Source organism: Biomphalaria glabrata, chromosome 1 (genome assembly GCF_947242115.1).
Source record: "Biomphalaria glabrata chromosome 1, xgBioGlab47.1, whole genome shotgun sequence".
Lineage (NCBI taxonomy): Eukaryota > Metazoa > Mollusca > Gastropoda > Planorbidae > Biomphalaria > Biomphalaria glabrata.
The window spans coordinates 49,770,797-49,795,202 of NC_074711.1; the positions used below are offsets into that span (position 1 = coordinate 49,770,797).

The 24,406-nt window shown below is 38.0% G+C and overlaps 1 protein-coding gene across 1 annotated transcript in view; it reads left to right on the plus strand.

Moving 5' to 3' along the window:
- The window catches only part of LOC106058165 (pyruvate kinase PKM-like), a 32,435-nt gene extending 8,461 nt beyond the window's left edge, over nt 1-23,974 (plus strand). The window contains exons 4-9 of the mRNA XM_056041242.1: nt 1,143-1,258; nt 5,140-5,317; nt 7,720-7,906; nt 8,294-8,363; nt 15,011-15,238; nt 23,458-23,974. Of these exons, the coding sequence (XP_055897217.1) occupies nt 1,143-1,258; nt 5,140-5,317; nt 7,720-7,906; nt 8,294-8,363; nt 15,011-15,238; nt 23,458-23,662 (984 nt within the window). The 3' untranslated portion in view covers nt 23,663-23,974. The remainder of the gene's footprint in view (nt 1-1,142; nt 1,259-5,139; nt 5,318-7,719; nt 7,907-8,293; nt 8,364-15,010; nt 15,239-23,457) is intronic.
- Nucleotides 23,975-24,406: the final 432 nt, after the last annotated feature.

Consider the following 24,406-nt stretch of genomic DNA (forward strand, 5'->3'; position numbering starts at 1 on the left):
TTTTTCTTATTAATAAGGGGTCGTTCGTAAGTGACGTCAAGCAAAAAATGACCTTTTTTGACCCCCTCCCCCCTTGTCACAAAGTATCACAAATTTTCAGACCCCCCCCCCCCCCAACCACTTCTGCGTCACGTCACATCTAGGAAAAAACAAGAGAAAAATTTAAGTTAGTCAAAAAAAAAAAAAATTCTAATGAAAGTTGCTTATCATTCATGGTTACTTTAACTTCTGTGTGTTGCTGAGTCAATTCAGAAGCAGAATTGAGGAGGATTCGTGAAAATTATAATAATTTTCAAGCGATGAAAAATGACGTGTGAACTCGTTGCGCGAGAATTTAGGCGATCTCGGCAAAATGAAGCGAAATGAGCAGAATAATTCAAATCGGACAAATTCGTTACAGATACTATAGCGAGAAATAATTGAAAGTTTATGCGGATGTTTCACTCGTTAACATCTGTGTGTTAATGAATGTTCGTTGATGAATTCAAGCCCTTTAGGCGATGTCACAGCTGATGTTTCCATAAATAAATTGAATGTAACTTTTGTCTCCATTTGATGTTTTCAGGCGAGAGATTTGAAGTGTCAAAAAACACATTGACGTCGATATTTTTCCGGAAATTTAAGATTTAGTATTTTTTGAAGAACAACGTGAAATTCTCAGTCGGCAGTGCCAACATGATGTTTTCAGTTGAACTCCTCAAACAAGACTGAAATATCTCTATAGTTTCATTCAATGCTTTTTATTTCAAAATAAAACTACCTGAGAAGTTCATGTTGAAATGAGTACCTAAAAAATGTTATTAGATTTTTGAAGATTAAAAAAATATTTTATTTGTGTTTTTTTTTCTGAATTTTAAATTTGTGACGTGACAAAAATCGCTTACCCCCCCCCCTCTTCCCCCTTGTCCCTAGAGCGTGACGTCATTTACGAACGACCCCCTAAGTAAGCCTATCAGTATTATCCTCTGCATATTTCCGCCCTTATGTATAGGTTGAATAAATTATGAATAATAAGCTATGAAGGTTTGGTTGACCATATTATTTGAACATAAAGTAGGAATTGGTGTAAATTTTGTATGTAAACTATTACAAGTTAATTGTAAGATTTTATTTTCTAAATTTAGTCTATATTTTCTCTAAAGGGATGTAATCTGCCAAACACGCCAATAGATTTACCGGCAGTATCAGGAAAAGATAAACAAGATTTGTTATTTGGACTCGATCAAAATGTGGACATGGTGTTTGCCTCCTTTATACAGTGAGTAGTTTACCCTGGGAAATTAACATTGTGGGCTTCAGCCCCATTGTACAATTTACAATTTTAAATTTTACAAATCTTATTACGGATTTTGGTTATAGACAAAAGTTTACTTTAAATGTACACGGCCTGTCGGTTACTAGCCGACCCAGAACTTTTTAATGGGGGGGGTCCAAACCCTAACCCTCAGTAAACTCCAACCCTAAGCATATACGATTTTTTAAAAAGCAGTGTTTCTCAACCTTTGGCAAAAAAAAAAAAAAAAAAAAAGGCATGTTGAGACGAAGCCCCGACGCCAAAAGCGTTTTCTTGTATTCTTCACAGCAGAAACGCATTTTCCTGACATCTACAACTCATTATTCATCCTATTCAAAAAGGACCTTTTGAGAATGTTTTACTTGAAAAATATTCTAATATGAATGTACAGGCCCTTACTACATTGCAAATACAACCGATTTGTTCCTTGAAAAGATAAGATGCCCCACATATTTAGATTAAGACTATGAGGATCGCCGCCGAAAAACAAATATTCGAAAAATAATATTAAAAAAAAAAGCACATTTGTAAGTGATACATTTTGTTCAATAGGCATGTTGGTAACTTTGTTTTGTTACAAAACTTTTATTCAAAGTTCTAAACAAAAAAGACGGAAGTGGGAGGAGAAATGAAGTGAGCCAATTAGATTCTACTCTAAATTTGTTTGCATTTTTAGGAACACGGTGCGTGTTGTGTGTTATAGTCTCAAATTTTTTTAAATAGTAGAAAAATATCAGTATTAGTAAAGGTTGGAAAAAAGGTGACTAGGAAAATAATATTTAGGTTCAGAACTCATCTCCATTGTTACTCTTATAATGAAAAATTTCATTTGAATTCTAAATTTTCCAAGTCTTTTTTTTAAATTACTAAGATAAATTCGTATGCAATTACATAAACTCTGTCGCCATATTTGACTTTTTTGTTTTAAAACGTCATGTTTTCGTCTGGAAAGGGGCGGTAAAGTGAAAACGTTAATCCTCGCTCCTTTTATAATTTCTGCTAATGATTGCATTTGGCATTAAAGAATAGGGGGTGGGACGACTCGATATAAGAATTAGTGACATTTGTTGTTTTTTTTATTTTGTAGTTTTTTAGCTAAAAGAAAAAAAAGAAAAAAGTATTGGTTTGTCCAATGAGCGGAAGGCCATTGCATGTATCACCCCTCCCACCTGGTACAACCCTTTTTCATTTTATATTTACTAATGATAAAATTTGTGATCAGATTGTGTGTACGACATAATACACAAATAATAATACACGTCTGTAGTTTCATTAGGCCACACTGGGTGACACCCACCAGGGGTAAGTAAGTAAGTGACTCTAGCTAAATAGCCAAACATGCACGTTTAGTATCCATATTAATAGTGTCGGCACAGTTGTATCAAACGTTATGTGGTTACAAAAAGAGAAGGGCGAAAACTATTTCAAGGATAAAAATTGGTTGAATTTGTAACGCCATATTTAGTAATCTATTAATCAAGTGAAAACGATATTTTTTGAAAATGTCAAAGAAATTCCAGGAAGTGACGTCGTTCGTTTCATCTTTGAAGCAGAACTTTTCCACAGGAAATACTGGAGTCACACAAATCGGTTGAAAACGTTCTTTTGAAGAAGACTTCTAGGGTTTGCCACCTTCTACGTATCTGAAGTAAAATCCCTTGGTTCTATTGCGTAAACTTAACAGGCGCGCAACAAGACGACTGAATACGATGTCAGGCTCATTCCAAACTTACATTCTCTAAATGTTTTGAATGTCTCTTACAGTTCAGTATCAAAATGTCCCAACCCTTTGTGAGCAGGTCAGACGGTCAGGGTGTGGCGCTACTGAGTGAGGCCCTTTTTATTATTATCTGCTGCTCAACATTTGTTCAATATTTTTCAGTAGGCAGGTGGTAGCTCTACTGGGTGGGCCCAATCTGTGCACCTCGGTCTGCGACCAAGGGGCTAGAGTGGCCTAAGCAACCAGACAGCACAATTAAACTAAACTAAACTAATCTAGCTAACTAAAGGAACAAACTAAACTAAATGTATAAAACAAAACTTATATACACTTTATTTACATTGACACAAAAAAACAGTAATAAAACAAATATACCCACTACCAAACAATAAACCACTCAAATAACCTCTATTATCCCAACACTAAACAGTAAGCTACTAGCGGCTTGACAGGCGGTAAGCAACAGTAAGGCAGTAGAAGTAACGACAGTAAGGCAGTCAAAATAACGACAGGGTATTATAGCAGGCGGTCCCAGCTGAAATTACACTACTATTACTAACTACTAACTCAATACCTGGTCACACAGACCAACGGTCAACACCGGAAAAAGAAAGAACTGACTTTCTATTTATAGAGCCAGGTCATGACTCATCTAAACTAACTCTAACATTAAAGAGCTGGCGGGAAACATTCATGCACTCAGCACTAGCCTAGATAGTTTACACAAATTAACAACAGATAAAAATAGATCTAGGAGCGCAAGCTCACACCTTCTAAATTTAATTCTATTCTACTTGTAATCTTTATTTCTACTGTAAAAAAAATTGATGCGTCGTAGACTCGTAGGCACCTGGAGAACGTTTCTGAAGCTCAGAAATGCAGAAAATTGCTTGGCGTCCGAAGCCTTGTAGGCCTACTGGACAACTCTGGGTGAAGTTACGGCGCTCCCCTAGACCTTTTATTTGACCAACTTAATATATTGGGTTTGAGAAACACCTAGGCTCTCGTGCATAGAACGCAAATTTCTCCACAAAGATCGGTCTAAGGTGACTTTCAAAGCCTCTTTCCAGCTGGAGCCCACGGTCTTCTAAAAAGGTGCGATGCCATGTTAGATATAGATTGCCTTGACAAAAAAGGTTAACTTTTCTATTTGTTCAAGATCCATAAGACTTTGTTGACGAAGATACTCTATCGAGACTCTCCATTATCTCCTGTATATATTTAATTGTATTACATAGTAATGCTACGTTGTCTGTAAAATCCAGGTCCTATCGGTTTGGTTCATGCCTTGGGATGCTGAATGCAGCCTGATTCATGATTTGTTCTTCATGACATCGTCGATGACTAGCAGAAAGAGAAATGGGGACAACATACACCCTTGTGATACACCCATGTTGAACAGCTCCGTTTTTCCATCGTCTGTTTAACTGCAAGAGCTTGGCTTGCTATAGAGATTTTGCAAATTCAGGACAAATTGTTTCTGGATGCCATGTTCTAATATCAATTTTTTTACATCTATGAAATAGATTCGTTAAAATGTCTTACACAACGAAATTTAAAATAGAATCGATACTACTTTTAAAGTTTAGCAATTAATTAATTAGATCACAGTTATTATGGTTTGACAAAAAAATGGGGGAGGGGGATTTTTATTTCGGGCTGAGAAGGGGGTAAGAGGTTTGGGGCTGACACCTTGAGTTTTAGCACCGGTTGATATTGACACTAGTGACGCCACTAATACTCATTAGTGTTTTTGTGTGAACTCTTCAATGTTTTCTAATGAACGTAGGTTTCAACGTCATGGCTTCTCTTACTGTTAGGCAATTCTTTTCCATTGTATATATTTCTTTATACATTTTGGATGTTCGTTTGTTCGTTCGGAAATGAAGATTATCACTTCCTAACCCAGACCTCCTGCATGAAGGCTGAGGATGGAAGAGAAAGAAAACTCGGGATCATTGTGTTAAAAGTTTAGAGGGCTAACTATATGACCACGCATTGATAAAAATTAATTTCTTTTTAGTTCTTTTTTTTTTTTTACATTTTAATAGTTTTGTTCATTGTTTAAAGTACATCTCTGTCTGTCAACTTCTATGTAGCTATAAATAAACTTTTTTGTCCACAGGGATGGCAACGGAATTAGAGAGATTCGCCAAGTGCTTGGTCAGAATGGAAGACATATCCAAATAATCGCTAAAATAGAAAGTTTTGAAGGCATTCGCAGTTTTCCTGATATACTAAAAGAATGTGATGGTGTGATGGTAGCCAGAGGAGACATGGGGATAGAAATACCGCCCGAGAAGGTATGTGTCTACCATCGCATCTAAAATAAACCAGAACTTTGTGATACTTAGTACATGTTGTGTATTGAACAATAATATTTGCAATAATCAAATTTTAATATTTGTATTTAATCATCTAAAAATTTACATGATTAATATATATTAACATTAATATTAATATGTATGCTAGACGAGCTGTCAACCGTGACGAGTGGAGACGGTCCACAGCGATGACTGGCGAAGTTTCAAGAAGCATCTAAAGTGAACACTACTCAGGCCAGTCACGTTGGATGTAGTCATGTGATCAACTAGAATGGTTGAGCGACGTTCCGTCGGTTTCTGGAAGGCCAGTGGGGACCCTAAATAAAGAACGGAATTGTCTCAGTCAAGACTGTTCACTACAACGGAGTTTAGTAGACGGCTCAGTTCAGTGCGGTACCGCGGTGTGGCTCCAGACTCAGTTCAGTGCGGTACCACGGTGTGGCTCCAGGCTCAGTTCAGTGCGGTACCGCGGTGTGGCTCCAGGCTCATTTCAGTGCGGTACCGCGGTGTGGCTCCAGGCTCAGTTCAGTGCGGTACCGCGGTGTGGCTCCAGGCTCAGTTCAGTGCGGTACCGCGGTGTGGCTCCAGGCTCATTTCAGTGCGGTACCGCGGTGTGGCTCCCGGCTCATTTCAGTGCGGTACCGCGGTGTGGCTCCAGGCTCAGTTCAGTGCGGTACCGCGGTGTGGCTCCAGGCTCAGTTCAGTGCGGTACCGCGGTGTGGCTTCCGGCTCAGTTCAGTGCGGTACCGCGGTGTGGCTCCCGGCTCATTTCAGTGCGGTACCGCGGTGTGGCTCCAGGCTCAGTTCAGTGCGGTACCGCGGTGTGGCTCCAGGCTCATTTCAGTGCGGTACCGCGGTGTGGCTCCAGGCTCAGTTCAGTGCGGTACCGCGGTGTGGCTCCAGGCTCAGTTCAGTGCGGTACCGCGGTGTGGCTCCCGGCTCATTTCAGTGCGGTACCGCGGTGTGGCTCCAGGCTCAGTTCAGTGCGGTACCGCGGTGTGGCTCCAGGCTCAGTTCAGTGCGGTACCGCGGTGTGGCTCCGTATGGCGTATTACGACTGTTCGTTACGGAGTATAGTCAAGATCTGCGATCAAATCCGACACAACGAGCTAGTTGCGTAGCTAAGGTGGGGAAAGAGGGTCCAAATTTGAAAATCACCCTGGCCTCCACCTAATGGGGGGGGGGGGCAAATGAGTGTCCAAACTTTGTTTTTACATTAAATATTACGTCATTATCTCATGTCATGATGTTGAATATCAAAATGCAGGGGCCCCTAAAGAGGTAAAGTACCCTCCCCCCGGGCCCCCAATGAGCCCAGTGTGTGAAGTCAGTTGTGAACAGTGAAACCCAGTGCAAGTTCGCGACGAAGCGGAAATGTACAGTCAGTGTTACGTAACTGTTACGTTATTTTGGAGCTCTGATTTGTCAAGTTCTTTAAGTTAGTAGTCTCGTGTGGTGCAGTTTGCAGAGAGCCTTACCGTAAATATCCTAAATTAATGAGAGCATAGTATCATTTATAGGCTTATAGCTAAGATTGTTGTTCTTAATGATGTCACCTAGTCATAGTGCAATTGTAATCCTCAATATGGTCAATTAAACATTTCCTCAACCAGACCTAAAGTTTTTGTAGATTCTAATGAAGTACGGGGATGGCTTGAGTGGTCCTAGTATGTAGATCTAGTTAGGCCTACTTCTCTTCTCTGTAGGCTACTGCGAGTTTCAAGTAGGCCTTCTTTATGCATAAAGACACGAGTAGAGATTAGCTGCGACATTATTTGATTGCGTTATTTTATGACATTGGCAATAAACCTAATATTTAATTACTATTTAATTTGAACAAGCTTTTTAAAACAATGACTAGTGACTCAATGTGCTATAACAATTCGCTGAAAGTATGTAAGAGATGAAACAGCATGATTAACTATTGAAGAACGAATGAAAACTAAACTTAACTATATTAATTTAATTTCTTTGAAGCTTTCGAAAGAGGGTAGGGGCTCAACAAAAAATATCTCCAAGGGCCTAGCACTTTCTAAAATCCTGTCCTGAAACTAAATACTAAAAGGGTTACATACATTCTATTTCAGACCAATATCAAGAAACAAAATTAATCAGAGAATGTTTTTAAATGGATATATAATATATTGGGCCTATTGTATTCGAGTTGAATGTTTAATTAATATCAGTGACACACTAACAATTGAATTTTTTTTTTAAATAAATAACCACTACACTTTGACCCAACATGGATTCAATTACATAGACTGATCTAGACCTAGACTTTATCATTGCATACATGTAGCCTATAGGCCTACCTTCTTCTTTTCTAATAGTGTGAATGTGTAGTTTCCCATATCTGTGAGTTCACTTTCTTTTCATAGGTATTTATTGCCCAAAAGTATTTGATCTCTGCGTGTAACATGTTTGGCAAACCAGTTATCTGTGCCACTCAGATGCTAGAAAGTATGACAAGTAAGCCTAGAGCCACGCGAGCCGAATCCAACGATGTCGCTAATGCGGTACTAGATGGAGCTGATTGTGTGATGCTGTCTGGAGAATCGGCCAAAGGTAATGTAGGCCAACATGTCCTCTACATCTTTATGCTCCAAAGCTTTATGATGTGTGTATGTTTATGGTGTCCTAATATTTTGCGCGCTATGTAAAGGGCCTTTAGAATTGGAAAATTGGTATTTTTTTAAACGCTTTTTAATTGTCTGTAAATGTAGTTAAACAATAATATTTGTCAATTATTTCTATCCCCCCAAAAATAAAATTCTTTGCTTCTTTCTTAAGGCTATAACTTAGATATTCCTATAGTCTAGATATTAGTGAAAGCAAAGATGGAAGGGAGACGTGTTGAACTCAACAAACACTTACATGGAAGTTTTATTCTATTGATAGTTTTTTTTTATACCGGCCTGGCAGCGATTTAGGTTTTCAATCTCTATTTTTCAGGCTTATACCCAATAGAGGCGGTGATGCATATGAGCTCAGTTTGTCTGGAAGCTGAATCTGTGTTTCACTCGTGAGTATTCTGTGTTGCACTCGTAGCTATTGTGTGTTGCACTGAGCTGCCCTTCTCTTAATGCTTAGAGTTGTGCAGCTAGATTTGATGAATCGTGGACATTATGATATTCTTGTTGCTCTCGATACTGGTATCGTCCTTTCCCACATCATTTATTAAGCAGCAGTGTGCATATAACAGTTGTCCTCTCTGAGTGGTGTAGTTATTAGACATCTACAGCTTACAAGCCAAGAGGACGACAAAAGGAAGAAAAATCTTAAAAAGGAGGACCCAGTTTAAAAGGATTGAAAATAAAATAAACTTTAAAAGCCAGGCTTACACATCTTTTCCATTTGTAACTTCTCATGTGACTAAAGATGTCAATCCTTGATACACAGCTTCGGTCATAGGTTGGGAATCTGTAATCACCAGATGTTGTAGCACTTTCACCCTTCTTTCTACTTCAGGTTATATGCCATCTGGAATCCAGGACCCTTCCTTTTTTATTCTTGCTCTCCATCTGGATCTATCCAGTACCTCATTTTCACAACTGTTCGTGTCAATTTTGAAGAGCTACATGCATCGTTTGCATACATCAATATATCTTAAAAGTGGGAGATCTGTGGCACTCCTGCCTTCTATTACATCACCATACAGAATGTTTTGTGAGAATCGACCTTGTGGTATTCTGTGAACATGCACAAGCCAGCCAATGCATCTACTGCTCATAACAGCGCGGATGCCCTGGCACCCTGCTCCTCAAAGCACTTCCTCGTAGGTTATTTTATCTTGCCACCTTATTTAAAAAATCCGCCGCATCTAGAGGTGGAAGATATTCAGCTTTTTCTCCTGCCAAGAGTATGTTGACCCTGTTTCACTACCGTATAGGAGACAATAGCGGATCCAGAACTTTGGAGTGGGGGAGTCGATTTTTTTCCTAACCCTAACGCTCAGTAAACCCTAACCCTATGCGTAAACGTGAGTACAGCATATATATATATATATATATATATATATATATATATATATATATATATATATATATATATATATATATATATATATATATATATATATATATATATATATATATATATATATATATATATATATATATATATATATTAGAAATATAAAAAAGCAGTGTTTCTCAACTTTCTGCGAAGAAAAAAACCCAGTCATGTTGAGCCCTTTCTCTTGATAGCTTGGGGGTCTGGGGAAACGCTGTAAACCTCCTCAGTGCGGTTCGAGGCGATGCTCCGACGCCAAAAGCGTTTTCTTGCATTCTTAAAATCACTGCAGAAACGCATTCACCTGACAATTACAGCTCATTATTTATCAGTGGGGTTCGGGAAAATTCCTTCGGGGGGGGGGTAGTATTCCCTCCCCCCCTGGATCCGCCAGTGATAGGAGAGTGCTCATGACAAAGGTCAGATTAGGGCTTTGGTATTGGTAGTCAGCAAAGTATTGTCCCACATTCTTTTCTGCAGCCGTGCCATGGTTCCCATTGCCTTGGCTATTCTGTTATTGATGTAGCACATCTTTGGAGATGATAGAGCCAAGATAGTAGAAATAATAATAATAATACTCTTTATTATTCATAAGGAAATTTGTGCATTACAAAATTTACATGTGGTTTTGACTTGATTTGGAAGGACCCACTTCATAATGCTCCCCGACACATATACACTCTCTTATTTTAGGCCCAACAAGTTTAGTTTACTTATCCCTCCCTCTACCACCACTACCACCCGCGCCAACAACAACAAAAGTTAGTCCTCGTACACTTTCCCGTTCCCATTTCTACATTTCTTTTGGTATTTTGTTCTCTAAATAAAAAGAAAAATCCATTTGTTTTATTATTTGTAGTCGTTTATGTGACCACTTTTGAATGTAGCAAAAAGGACAATAGATCTAGATTTATCTTTTTAACTCTTACTCTCCGTAATTATTTTCTACCGTTACAATGGAATTCTTCATTTTCACATTAGTATTCCCCCCCCCCCCGACTAAGCTTGAATAGCATTCTTGTTTGTCATCAGAAAAGTTTTATTTGGCCTAGAATTTAAATGAATGCATGCTCTTTTTCTATAACGCAAAGTAAAGTTTATAAAATCAAACATTAATTTAATTTAATGAGGTCAAATCAACGATGGTATCGTCAGTTGGGAGAGAAAGAGGTAATGCTATTAGGATTAGTTGGTGTTGTTGTTTTTGACATAGTGTTACAAAGTACCATACTACCATTACTTGCTCTCACTCTCAAAAAAAAAAAAAAAAGAAAAAGAGTCTAGATCTATCTCATTAATGCTATCAGGATTGGTTTTGTTTTTAGACCGCTAAAAATAAATGGACATAGGCATGGGCGTAGCCAGGGGGGGTTGGGGTTCAAACCCCTACCCCACCCCCCGAAATGAAATCTCCCCTGCGGGGGGGGGGGGTCGGAATTTAGTGACTGATTTTTTGCTTTGATTTTGTTTATATTAGGTGAGATTTTAATACCAAACCGTCACTTGCCCAAGCACAGCCAAGGGTTTTTGAGTTTAAAACCCTCTACCAAGGGTTTTAGCAGTTAAATCCCCCTCTTCTATAAAACAAAACCAAAAAGAAAAAATGCAAACGACAATCCCCAAACTCCAAAAGCACAGTTAAGGAAGATTTTGATTTTAAAAACCCTCCAAAATTTACGATAAACCCCCTCTTCAAAATAAAAGTAAATTACACACCCAAAATTTTGAAGGGGGTTTTGATTTTAACCCCTCCCCCCCTTCTTCAGTAGGGTTTGAAGACAAAAAATACCTCTTCAATATAAAAAAAGGTAATTACGCACTCAAAATGTTATGAGCGTAGCTAAATTTGTTTTGACTCAGTTATGAGTTTAAACCCCCCCTCCCTTCAGCGGGGTTTGAAGGTAAAAAAAAATACCTCTTTAATATTAAAAACAAAGCAAATTATACACTCAAAATTCTATAAATGTAGTCAAAGGGGTTTTGAGTTTAAACCTTCCGCCAATGAATTTTGAAGCTAAAAAATACCTTTTCAATACAAAAAAAAAAAAAAAGAAAATTACACACTCCAAAATCTGTGAGCGTAGCCAAAGGGGTTTTGAGTTTAAACCTTCCGCCATCTTCAATGTAAAAAAAAAGCAAATTACGCACTCAAAATGCTATGAGCAATGCCAAAAGGGGTTTTGAATTTAAACCCCCCTTCAGAGTGTAAGAAAACGCTTTCGGCGTCGGGGCTTCGCCCTGAACCCCACTGATTAGTAATGAGCTGTAGATGTCAGGAGAATGCGTTTCTGCTGTGAAGGATGCAAGAAAACGCTTTTGGTGTCGGGCTTAGCCCCGAACCCAAATGAGGAGGCTTACAGTGCTCCCCCAGAACATCAAGCTATCAAGAGAAAGGCCTCAACATGACTGGGTTTTTTTTTGTGTTTTTTTTTTCGCCGAAGGTTACGAAACAATACTTTTTTTTAATTGTCATATATATATATATATGCTGTACGCACGTTTATGCATTGGGTTAGGGTTTGGAAAAAAATCGCCCCCCCCCCCATTCCAAAGTTCTGGATCCGCTAGTGGTCTAAAGTAATTAATTTCCTTTGGTTTGGAAACCTTTGGTACAGGTACGATTATGGACGACTTCCACACAGATGGTATCTCGTGGTTTAGTAATGAAGTTAAAAAAATGCCTAGGAAAGGTTCATTTACTTGTTCAGCACATTCTTTTAGGATTCGCCCTTTCATTCAAACAGGCCCACCAGCTTTCATTGGGTTGACCTTTAAAGATGTTGCAGATTTGCTCTTTGTTAATCACTAATACTAAACAGTTGTTAATATCTTCAAAGGCCTTAAGTCTTAAATCATTAAAATCGTTAGTGTTGAAATGACAGTAGAAGGGTTAATCGAGTCTTCTAGTTAGGTGCGTAGTTTCTCCTCCCTTCCTCAAGAGTAATGAGATTTTGTTGTGCTTTCTTATCCTGTCTGTCGCCACACATAAATGCTCTTTTCTTTTTGTTGATTTATTGTTTAATTTTTGCAGTAACTCATGGTTTATTGTTGGGGTAGATCTTAATACACATGTTACTAATTTCCAGTGGTAGGCCTTTAATCGCACGTGAGGTGCAGTGCTTGTGTTTAGAACTAGTATTTATTTAAGCCAAACTTCTGGCATGCAGCAAATTTTGTAGACAGGTTCCTTTTACCTCCTAAGTGCTAAATAAGAACGGTCAACCATGGCTGAGTAGCAGATTCAGCAACAATAGCTGCATTCTCAGCATAGAGGATATCCCTGATTAGTCTTTCAAACTTTTGTTTGTTTGTTGTTTTTTTGCCCTCAATTTTGATACATTGAAGAGTTTTCCAGCGGATCTTGTATGGAGAAATACACCTTCCTTGATGTCGTTATAAGCATATACCAAACAGAGTAGGAGCGAGCAGGCTTTGGGTTGACGCACTGCTTAGAAAATACGAACGTTTGTTCAAGAAGATTGTTTTCATTTTTTTTCTTCCATGAATGAGGTTGTGTGTTTCAATTAGATTATAGAAATGAATAGGCCTAATAAACCATTGTAGTAAACTGCAGAGTAAAAGCGGACATTTTTACAATTTAGGCAAATACCTGCCGGACAGAAAAAAAAAACAAAAAAAAAGGCGGTCATCTCTTTGAGCCGGCGTCTGGTAACCCTGATGTGCTCTCTTCATCAATTTTGTGTTACTTAAATGGAAAAGTTGTTTCACCATTGAATGATTATTTTTTAACCGGAATGACATTGAAATACATTGAGTTCAAAGGTTGAAACAAAAAAAAAATACTTTTATGTAGTGTGTCATTCTTTTCATGCCACAAGCTCAGTCTGTGTTGTGAATCTGTTGGGGAGGGGTGGAGATGAGGTATCTTGGAGAAGGTTTTCATGCTGCCTTTAGACAGCTCAGCAAATACAACTCAGCTCGAGACGGGATTTGAACAAATCAATGGGCGTAGCTGATGAGTGGTGGGGAATGCTTCCAGATAAATAAATAAATACGGGAAATTTGGGTATATTTCTTTATAGGTCGGTAATTTTTGCTTTAGAAGAGGCTTACTAGTAGGAAAATGGTAAATTGACCACAGCGACCAAAATCCTAGTCTACAACGCCTGTGTTGTGAGCACTCTCCTTTATGGCAGTGAAAGCTGGTCAACATACATGTACCAAGAGCACAGATTGAATAGTTTCCACTTGCGCTGCCTGAGACGCATAATGGGCATCTCTTGGAGGGACCATGTCTCCAATCAGGAAGTTTTGAGACTGGCCAATATGAACAGCATGTATGCTCTCCTGACACAAAGGAGATTTCGCTGGCTCGGACATGTCACCCGCATGCCAGATGGTAGAATCCCGAAAGATATCTTATATGCTGAGCTTGTGGAAGGAGTCAGACCCAAGGGCCGCCCAAGACTAACATATAGAGATGTCTGCAAGCGAGACATGAGAGCCTCAGGCATCAGTGAAAGTATGTGGGAAAACATAGCCAAAGACCGGAGTGCATGGAGACAGACTGTGCGTGCTGGGACAACCCTTGCTGAGAACAAAAGAATTGAAGTGGCTTTAATCAAGAGGGAAAAAAAGAAAGCTGTCCTGTCTGCTAGCCCTAAATCAGAGGCATACAAATGTACGAATTGTGGCAAAGTCTGCCGTTCTAGAATTGGCTTGATTAGCCACACCAGATTCTGCCCCGTCTCAAGATTAAGCCAAAACCAGTGACTCACTTGGGCGCATCCATTGCCTTTCGAGACAAAAGGAGCCATATATATATACTAGTAGATCTAGATCTAGTCGTTTTAAAATTGTTATACGCATTATCATTCACTTTAATTTAACCGCTGCGGTTTCTATCTTGAAAATGACTTTTCATATTTTATCGCCAATGGCAAGTGAGAGAATTAGTAATTATATTATAAAAATGTACATGGGCGTAACCAGAATTTTTGTTCGGGGGTTGGGGGGTTGGGGGATTTGCAAGCAAGTTTTTTTTTTTTAAATAATAGCTACAAAAGTCTTAATGTAAACAAATTAAACACGCGACGAGAATATATAATATTAACAATATGTTACTATCCAGTGAACGATTTGTCTGTGAACAATTTGTTTGTGAACGAATTGTCAGTGAACGATTTGTTGCGTGAACGATTTGTCGGTGAACAAGTTGTCTGTGAACGAATAGTAGGGTGAACGAATTGTCTGGTGAACGAATTGTCAGGTGAACGAACTGTCTGGTGAACGAATAGTCGCGTGAACGAGAAGTCGTGAACGATTTGTCGGTGAACGAAATGTCAATGAACGAATTGTCATGGAACCTTTGGAATTAGGTGACTGTAGTTTGCTTTAGATTTTGTTTTGTTTTATAGAAGAGGGGGAATTTAACTGCTAAAACCCCTGGTAGGGGGTTTTAAACTCAAAACACCCTGGTAGGGGTTTTAAACTCAAAACCCCTGGTAAGGGGTTTTAAACTCAAAAACCCTTGGCTGTGCTGGGGCAAGTGATGGTTTAGTATTAAAATCTCACCTAAAATAAACAAAATCAAAGCAAAAAATTAGTCACTAAATTCCGATCCCCCCCCTCGGGGGGGAGGGGTTTGAACCCCAACCCCCCTGGCTACGCCCATGAATACGTATATCTTTTTTTCAGTCGCCATATGTTTGGAGAGCTTAGAAGAGTTAACATTCCTTCAGTTGATCCAACTCATAGCTTGGCTATATCAACGGTGGCTGCTTCATACACTTGCATGGCGGCCGCCATCATAGTTATTACCGAGTCTGGCCGAGCGGCACATCTTGTATCTCGTTATAAACCTCGGTGTCCGATAGTAATGGTGACTCACAATGAATCTGTTGCCAAGCAATCCCTTCTTTACAGGTAAGTGTAAAATAAAAATATGTAGACCTATACTTATCTATCTATCTATCTATCTATCTATCTATCTATCTATCTATCTATCTATCTATCTATCTATCTATCTATCTATCTAAGACTAAGACTAAGACTAAGACTAAGACTGCTTTATTGATCCTTACGGAAATTTGTTGTGATTACAAGGACTCGTTTCTCATATAGAGACAACACAACAGAAAAATACACATAAATACAACAGACAACATAAAGAGTTCATTCAGCGACTACACACAGGTATCTTGGTGCATTTCATGTTCCCTGATCAATGAGTGGCGGTGATAGAGTCTGACCGAGTGAGGTACGAACGAGTTTTTGTACCGCTCCGTTCTTGTTTTGATTGACAGCAGTCGCCCACTTCGCGACGACCTGGCGTAGTTCTGATGGAGCGGGTGGCCGTTGTCTTCCAAGATTTTTTCTATTTTTCTTAGGCACGTTTGTTCAAAAAGTTCCTTTAAATGTGGTAATGTTGTGAGTGTAATTTTTGATGCTTTTTTAATGATGTTTTCTAGACGTTGCAACAGTTTAGATGAGGCGTTGCCTTGCCAACAACTTATTCCGTATGTTAGAAGATTTTGTACAGTCGCGCCGTAAAATGTCTCAAGGATCTTCTTGTTTAATTTAAAACTGTTGAGTTTGTATAGAAAAAAGAGTCGCTGGGCTGTTTTCTTTGTCAGAGTTCAAAGGTGGTCTTCCCATGAAAGTTTGTTGTTGATGATAACGCCTAGATATTTATATGCCTTTACTTGTTCTATAGATGTAGTGTTTATTTGCAGTTCACGTATAGTTTGTTTTTTCTTTCTAAAATCTATTATAAGTTCTTTAGTTTTTGTTACATTCAGTTCTAGAAAGTTGTCGGTGCACCAGTTTGTAAACTCTTCTATCGAGCTTCGATACTGAGTTTCGTCTCCTGAAATAAGACCGACTATGGCAGTATCATCAGCGAATTTAATGAGTTTAACTGAGTCATAGATGCTTCTTATGTCATTAGTGTAAAGAGTGTATAGTACAGGAGAAAGTACACAACCTTGTGGAGCACCCGTACATAGTACTCGAGTTGACGATTTGGTGTTGTTGACTTTAACATACTGGGGCCGTTGGGTTAAAAAGTTTAGAACCCATGCTTGCAAGTAATGGCTTACATTTAAGTTACTCAGTTTGTTTATCATTAGATGTGGCTGTATGGTATTGAAAGCCGAGGAGAAATCTACGAAGAGGACTCGTGCATATATTTTGGGTATATCGAGATGCTTATAAAGCTGGTCCAAAAGCAATAGAATGGCATCCTCAGTTCCTCTAGCTGCTTTGTATGCAAATTGGTGAGGGTCTAGGCTGTTATTGACTTTTGCTACAAGTTGTTTAAGGATATATTTTTCAAAACATTTCATAACAATAGGTGTTAGTGCTACTGGGCGGAAATCATTTAAGCAATCTATTTTTGGTTTCTTAGGCACTGGTATGATTTCTGAAGTTTTCCAGATGTTTGGAATTACGCACGTTTGCAATGACTGGTTAAAGATATGACAGAAGATAGAAGAAATTTGCTCCGCACATAGCTTGATCAGCTTGCCACTAATTTTGTCTGGTCCACAAGCTTTTGTTACGTCTACTCTTTTAAGTAACAATGTCACTTCATCCTCCGTTACAAAATTGACGTAGGGCTCTTTTTTTCCTTTGGACAGAGTGTTGAAAAGTTCTTTGTGTAGATCAACAAAATCTTCTTTGTCAAAACGAGAATAAAAATAATTTAGTTCGTTGGCGAATTTCTCATCATCAGCCACTAAAATTTGTTTTCGTTTTGAGGCGCAGCCCGTTATTTTCTTTAATCCCTCCCAGCATTGTTTTGAGTTGTTCTTGGCAAAGAAATTCTCAATCTTTTCTTTGTATGTTTTTTTCCCTTCAATTATTGCTTTTCTCAGTTTATTTTTAGCATTTATAAACTCTTCGTTGCTAGCCTTATACTTTGTTTTCTTTTCAGTAATAAGGTGTTTGATTTTTTTGGTCATCCAGGGCTTATTGTTTCCATAGACTTGTATTGTTTTTGTTGGAATTGTTAACTCCTCGCAGAATGATAGATATGAGGTAACAGTTTCTGTTAGTTCGTTTATGTCTGGACAGTTCTCAATAAAGATTTCCCAGTTAGTTTTCTCAATGCATCCTCGTAGTTTTTCTACAGCCTCTTCAGACCACATCTTGACCGTTTTTATAACTCTCTTTGTAGTTTTAAGAGTAGGTTTGTAATTTGGTATAAGATGGGGTAATACATGGTCAGATTCTCCAAGTGGGAACAAACTTTTACATTTGTAAGCCTGCTTAATGTTTACGTAGCATTTGTCGAGCGTTCTGTCCTGCCTTGTGGGGAGGGAGACATACTGGCAATAGTTTGACAGTGTGTTGTCAATATTTAGGTTGTTGAAATCTCCAGTTACGATACAAACAGAGTCCGGGTGTTTTGATTGTACATTGTGTAACACATCAAAAATTATTTCCGACGCAGTCGCTGTGTCAGCCGTCGGTGGTATGTACACAACAACAACACACACCTGGGTGAATTCTCTAGGCAAGTAGTAGGGCCTAAGTGTGACACACATAAGTTCAATGTTAGGGTCACAAATTGTATTCCTGATGTTCACATTATTGGCGTTGCAGTATTCCTTGTTTATATAGATTGCGAGTCCTCCTCCTTTTGACTTTCCACTATTAATTGTTATGTCTGCTCTATAAACGTAAAATTTATCGAGATCAACAGAAGAGTCGGGTATCGTATCATTGAGCCAGGTTTCAGTGAAACACATTAAGGAACACTCTCTAAATTGATACAAATGTTCACAGCAACCTGTTAATTCTTCCATCTTATTTTGTAAAGACCCAACATTGCCTGTTACGATGGGTGGAAGGAAGCCTCTTTGTCCTCTTCTTCTACACTTAACTCGTATTCCTCCTCTACATCCTCTCTTCTTACGTTTTGCGCTAGGGATTTGTTCGGTTAGAGCCTTAGACTTAGGCTCGTTATTAGGTTCCAAGATGGCGGGTGTGTTGTCCATACTGTCAAGCGTCTTACCACAGAACTCTATCTATCTGTCTGTGTCTGTCTGTCTGTCTTTCTGTCTGTCTGTCTGCCTGCCTGTGTGTCTATCTGTCTGTCTGTCTGTCTGTCTATCTATCTATCTATTTATCTATCTATCTATTTATCTATCTATCTATCTATCTATCTATCTATCTATCTATCTATCTATCTATCTATCTATCTATCTATCTATCTTTAGGTTTGAAGTCCGGTGCTCTACCGGCTGAACTATGCCAGAGGTTTTCAAAATTTTTCAGTTCAGGGACCCCTTTACAAGTTAAACGATGCTAGATTTGTCTGCCTAAGTCGCATATTTCTAAAGCTGCTGGCATAATCAAACTCTCCGCAGCCGTGTGTGTGTGTGTGTGTTTTTTTTTTTGTTTTTTTTTGGCTCTGCGCTATTCACAATGCAATAAGATATGAAGTTTTCAGAGTTTTGCTAATAATCTTCTGCTGATTTGCGTACACTTTTATTTCGTAGCCATAGTAATCAACTACGGGTTTGTCTTTTAGTTCATTATGATTTGTTACAAGATGACGCTTCAGTTTAGCTGGTTTCAAACTTTCGTTCGATAACGCATTGAGACATATGACACATTTTGGCTGATCACTATTGCTTTTGAACGGTAGAAATCCGAATTGTAAATATTCAAGAGTATATTTTTAGCGGCCCCGCTTTGTGCGAAATGTCTGTCCGTCTGTCCCGTTTAGATCTCGTAAACTAGGAAAGATATTGAAAATCCGACATCACAATATTTTAGACCATTCAAAGTTCTGATGCAACGGCTACTTTTTTTTTCTGAAAGCGAAAAATCTAATTTTTAAAATCAGTTATGCAAGCAGTTTTTTTAAAGAGAAAAAGCTAATTAGTATGCATTATAAGTTAGACCTAATTTAAAATGAATAGTAATCTTATAAACTTCATTTTCATGAAAAAAAAATTTTTATTGCGGACATTTTTTTTTTTTTTTTTTTTTGAGGATTCGAATAAGAGAATGAGCCTTTTCAAAACTATTGGATCAATTACAAGACATCAATTAGGCCAAGGGAGACGCGGTGGCTGAGCGGTAAAGCGCTTGGCTTCCGAACTGGGGGTCCGGGTTCAAATCCTGGTGAAGACTGGGATTTTCAACTTTGGAATCTTTGGGCGCCTCTGAGTCCACTCAGCTCTAATGGGTACCTGACATTAGGTGGGGAAAAGTATAGGCGGTTGGTCGTTGTGCTGGCTACATGACACCCTCGCTAATCGTAGGCCACAAAAACAGATGAACTTTACATCATCTGTCCTATAGACCACAAGGTCTAAAAGGGGAACTAGTTAGGCCAGGTTCACATCTAACTTTACATTCACTTTCACCTATCCTTTGATCTGCGGTACCGTTGGGGCACTACACAAGATCTGTTAACCTTCTTTCTCCTTTCTTATCTCTCATTTGTCTTTGATATAATTTCATTTGCGTGTTCTTTCTGAAAATATTGAAGCCTGCCTGGATGGACCTTTTCGGGGGCCGATTTTGAGTTTGTGTTTCCACACAAACTGTCTTTTGTAACCTTGTTTATTTATTTACGTAATTTGCCTTTACATGGTGCGGCCTCTCTTACAGCCTCGTGTTCATTGTCACTACTTCCATGACACTCTTGCTCGTCTTCAGATGTCTGCTTACGATTCAACTATTGATCCATAATCTAAAGGTTTGATGGGCGTGCGAAAAAACAAATAACAAACACGAATTACCACTGCATAACTTAGTCATAAAATGTGCAAGATTAATAACCAGACTGATGTCTGTGTCGTGGAGACTCAAGGTCATCGGTTGAAAACTTTAATACGAAGTTTGGCCCACTTCTCTGAATAGTGTGAAAACAACAACAGAGAAATCGATAGAACGATAGATGAATTTGTAAAATAAGTAAATTTGATATTCATGCACTAATTACAATTCAAACACAGGACTGTTTTTAATCATTGTTGTTTTGCCAAGCTATGCCAAAAATAGTTCATAATAGACATATTTAACAGTAGTCAGGGGTCAGTTGATTATCATTCAAATTATCGGATCGGATTAAACTGGCTTTCAGCGAAGACGTTATTATAATTGTATGCATTTTTTATCGTTCTGCGGACCCCCTACGCCACTACGGTCTTCTCGGTGGTTAAACGCTATGGGTAAATTCGACCAGTTTAACGCACGCAAAACGGGTAGGATTGGTTCGGTGTCTAATTTATATATAAAAAAACAAAACAACGTTCACTCGATAAATATTCGAATGATAATTCATAGACCCTAACCGTGCCTTAACGACATTGCAAATACAAATGATTTTTTTTTCCTAGGAAAAGATACTTTCAATCCCTGTCAGCAAAATGCGGCCCACATGTTGAGAATAGCAGAGTTTAAGAGTCGCTCACGAACAAACAAATGTTTTCGAAAAATAATATTTAAACATGAAAAACATTTTTAAAAACTAAGTAAAAAAAAGAGAATTTAAAAAGGCTGTGTTTCTCAACCTTCGGCAAAAAAAAACAGTCATGTTGAGGTCTATCTCTTGCAAGCTTGGGGGTCTGGGGGAGCGCTGTAAGCTTCCCCAGTGGAGTTCAAGGCGAAGCCCCGACGCCAAAATCGTTTTCTTGCAAAATTTACTGCAGAAACGCATTTCTCCAACATCTACAGCTTATTATTCATCAGTGGGGTTCGACGCCAAATTCGTTTTCTTGCATAGTTCACTGCAGAACCGCATTCTCCTGAGATCTACAGCTTATTATTCATCAATGGAGTTCGGGGCGAAGCCCCGACTCCAAAAGCGTTTTCTTTCATTCTTCACTAAAGAAACGCATTCTCCTTATCTCTCATTCTCATTATTCATTCTATTAAAAAAGAACCTTTTGAATAATGTTGAAAATTATTTTAATGTAAATTTATAGGCCCTTAATACATTGCAAATAAAACCGATTTGTTCCTTGAAAAGATACATATTTAGATTAAGGCTTTGAGGATCGCCGCCGAAAAAAAATGTTTTTTCGATAAATAATATTCAATAAAATTGAAGCATAAATTGTGAGTCCCAAATTTATTTAACTAGAAAAATATCAGATTGAGTAAAGGCTGAAAAAAGGCGACTAGGAAAGCATCACCTGGTTTTAGAACTCATCTCAATCTTGACTTTTATACTGAAAAATTTCGTTTGAATTCTAACGTTTCCAAAGCAAAGTTTTTCTTTACAAAATTATGATAAATTCATGTGAAATTACATAAATTAGAGTGAAAACAATTAATCATCGCTCCTTTTTATAATTTCTTCTAATGATTGCATTTGGCATTAAAGCATAGGGGTTGGGCGACTCGATATAATAATTTTATTTATAGCATATATAAATTATATTAGTGACAGATTTTTTTTATTTTTTAATTTCTTAACTATAATACAAAAAGAAAAATTATTGGTTTGTCTGATTGCATGTATCGCCCCTCCCATCTAGTACAACCCTTTTTCATTTTATATTTAATCATAAAATTTGAGATTAGAGTGTGTCTGCGACATAATATACAAATGGGTTCACAAATCAATACGTAGCTTATATTATATAGATATTCAAGTAATTTTCTTCACGAACTATGATTTCTCCATAAAAATAGGACCGCCCCTCCGCACTCAGAGGGCTAGAGTGAGGAGGGCAGTAGAGGTATTCGCCCCCCCCCCCCCCCACACTCAATCGGCCAACAGGAGAACTACATAATATAAAGATTGGTTAAAATATCAATAACAAGTTTTAACCATATAGATATTTAATTGGTTCTGTTAGCAAGCTGTGATTTCTATAAATAAATTCGTCCACTTCCCCCCCCCCACTTGAAAGTTTATGGGGGGGGGCAGGATTGATGTCATCGCCCTCTGCGGACCCCACCAAATCGGTCAACATGCGAAATAATCTAAAAATAAGTTGAAATATAAATAATTAGTATATATTGTGATGGCCTTGTTCAGACTGTCTTGAGGTCAACTATAGATGACTGTTGAATTTCAATCAATTACTCTGCAAGCGTTAGAGTTTTATTGTCCGGGTGTATTCAGTGTAGTTGATCAACAATACAGAATAAACAAACCATCTATTTAATGAGTGAAGAGATGTGGTCAACACTGATGAACAATTCATAAGATATTTATTCCAAGAAAGGGCCACAGTAAAAAGTCTCTGTCAAATAAACACGTCTTTACCCTAGAGAAATCTATCGCTAACTGATTTTCCAGTCTCTAACATAAAATATCCCAAACGTCACTAGTCCCGTTCAATATACGTCTTCTATGGTGCGTCGCTAAATAACTAATACTATAACTAGGTGTCTAACAATATTATTAACAAAAGTAATACATTCGTATACAAATTGTGTGAATTCCATACTAAAATTCGTACGCCCCCACTTCCGTAGGGGGGAGGGTCGGCCGAGTGGGGAGGGGGGGCGATCGGCCCTACCGCCCCCCCCCCTGGATCCGCCAGTGGCCCAACTACAATGGAAAAAATCAAGATTCATATAAGGTTGGAAAAGACGACTATGAAAAAAAGTATTTGGGCTCAAAATCATCTCATTTTTATATGTATACAAGTTTCTGATAAATTCTAAATTATCCAAAGACCTGATGAATTACACAGAAACTGTCTCCATAGCTGACTATTCCGTTTAGAAAGCCATATTTTTCATGGAAAAGCGAAGGGGTGGTAGAATGTAAACGATTAATCAGATAAGGGTCCTCTATCCATTTTATATTTATTGATAAATTTTATTGATTAGTGATGATTGCATTTGACATTACCGGGGATATATGATTGATATAACAAGATAATAGATAGCAAATATGACTTATATTAGTGACAGTTTTTTTTACATAAATTATGTAATTTCTCCGTTAAAATACGTCCTCACACTCAGGAAAAAAAATCCTGGCTACGCCCAAGGACAGTATTAATATTAACTCGTTTTATAATTGATAGCAGTTTCGTGTATCTATTTGTCACGATTTTGTATTGCTATTTCTTTGCTATTTAGCAAATTTGTGACGTATTTTCTTTACAATTCTTTTGAACTAACAGCGTTCTGTTTTTAATTTTTCGCCCGTCTTTCAGGGGAGTGAATCCTATCTATGTTCCGTCCACTGATAACAATTGGCAGAACGACATGAATGTACTGGTTCTAGAAGCACTGGGTTTCTGTCACCTGAAAGAATTAAACAAACACAATGAACCAATTCTTCTACTCATCGGACTCGTCAATGGATCAGACCAGTCCAATTGTTTACAAGTAATCACATCCAAGCCCAAGTCAAAATAAACCAGAAGGAGTTTGAAAAAACATAATACATTTTATACGTCCCACAATCGCTAAACGTCATACATGTGCACCTTACAGAATACATGTGCACCTTACAGAATACGTGTGCACCTTACAGATTCAGTTTAAAGCGTTTTTGAATGCTACCAATTAAGAAAAAAAATATAAATATCTGTATAATATTTTCAAACCTAAGAATTCATCAAGGACTAGGTCTAGTTAAAAGAGGATCAGTACATCGAAATCCACCTCTGAAAAGAATGTGTTCTCTTCTTTGTGCTTGTAAATAGATTAAACATTTACAATACTCCGCTCACTGGACTCTTCTTTAAAAAAAAAATTGACATATTCGAAAATTGTTGCTGTTGCGTATTATAATATTGGGTAAAGATATTTTACAACCTATTTTGGTCATTCTAGCCTCTTTTCACACACAGTACAAAATATTTGAAAATTTTACATAAGTAAGGTCATTTTTATCCGAAGAAATATTAACACATATTTCACAATGAGGTAATTTTAGGGGGCCCTTAATAAGTCCAGATATTTAATATCAGTGTTTAGATGGCCTATGCCTTTAGGCAGTGGCGTCATTAGGCAGGTGCGGGGGGTGCGGTCCGCATCGGGTGGCACCCACCAGGGAGTTTCATATCAACAAGTCCCAAACATTTTAAATTTAATATTGTTTGACTTGTAATTTTCCTATTATGAGAAAACTAATGCGTTCTAGACGCCAAAAGAAAG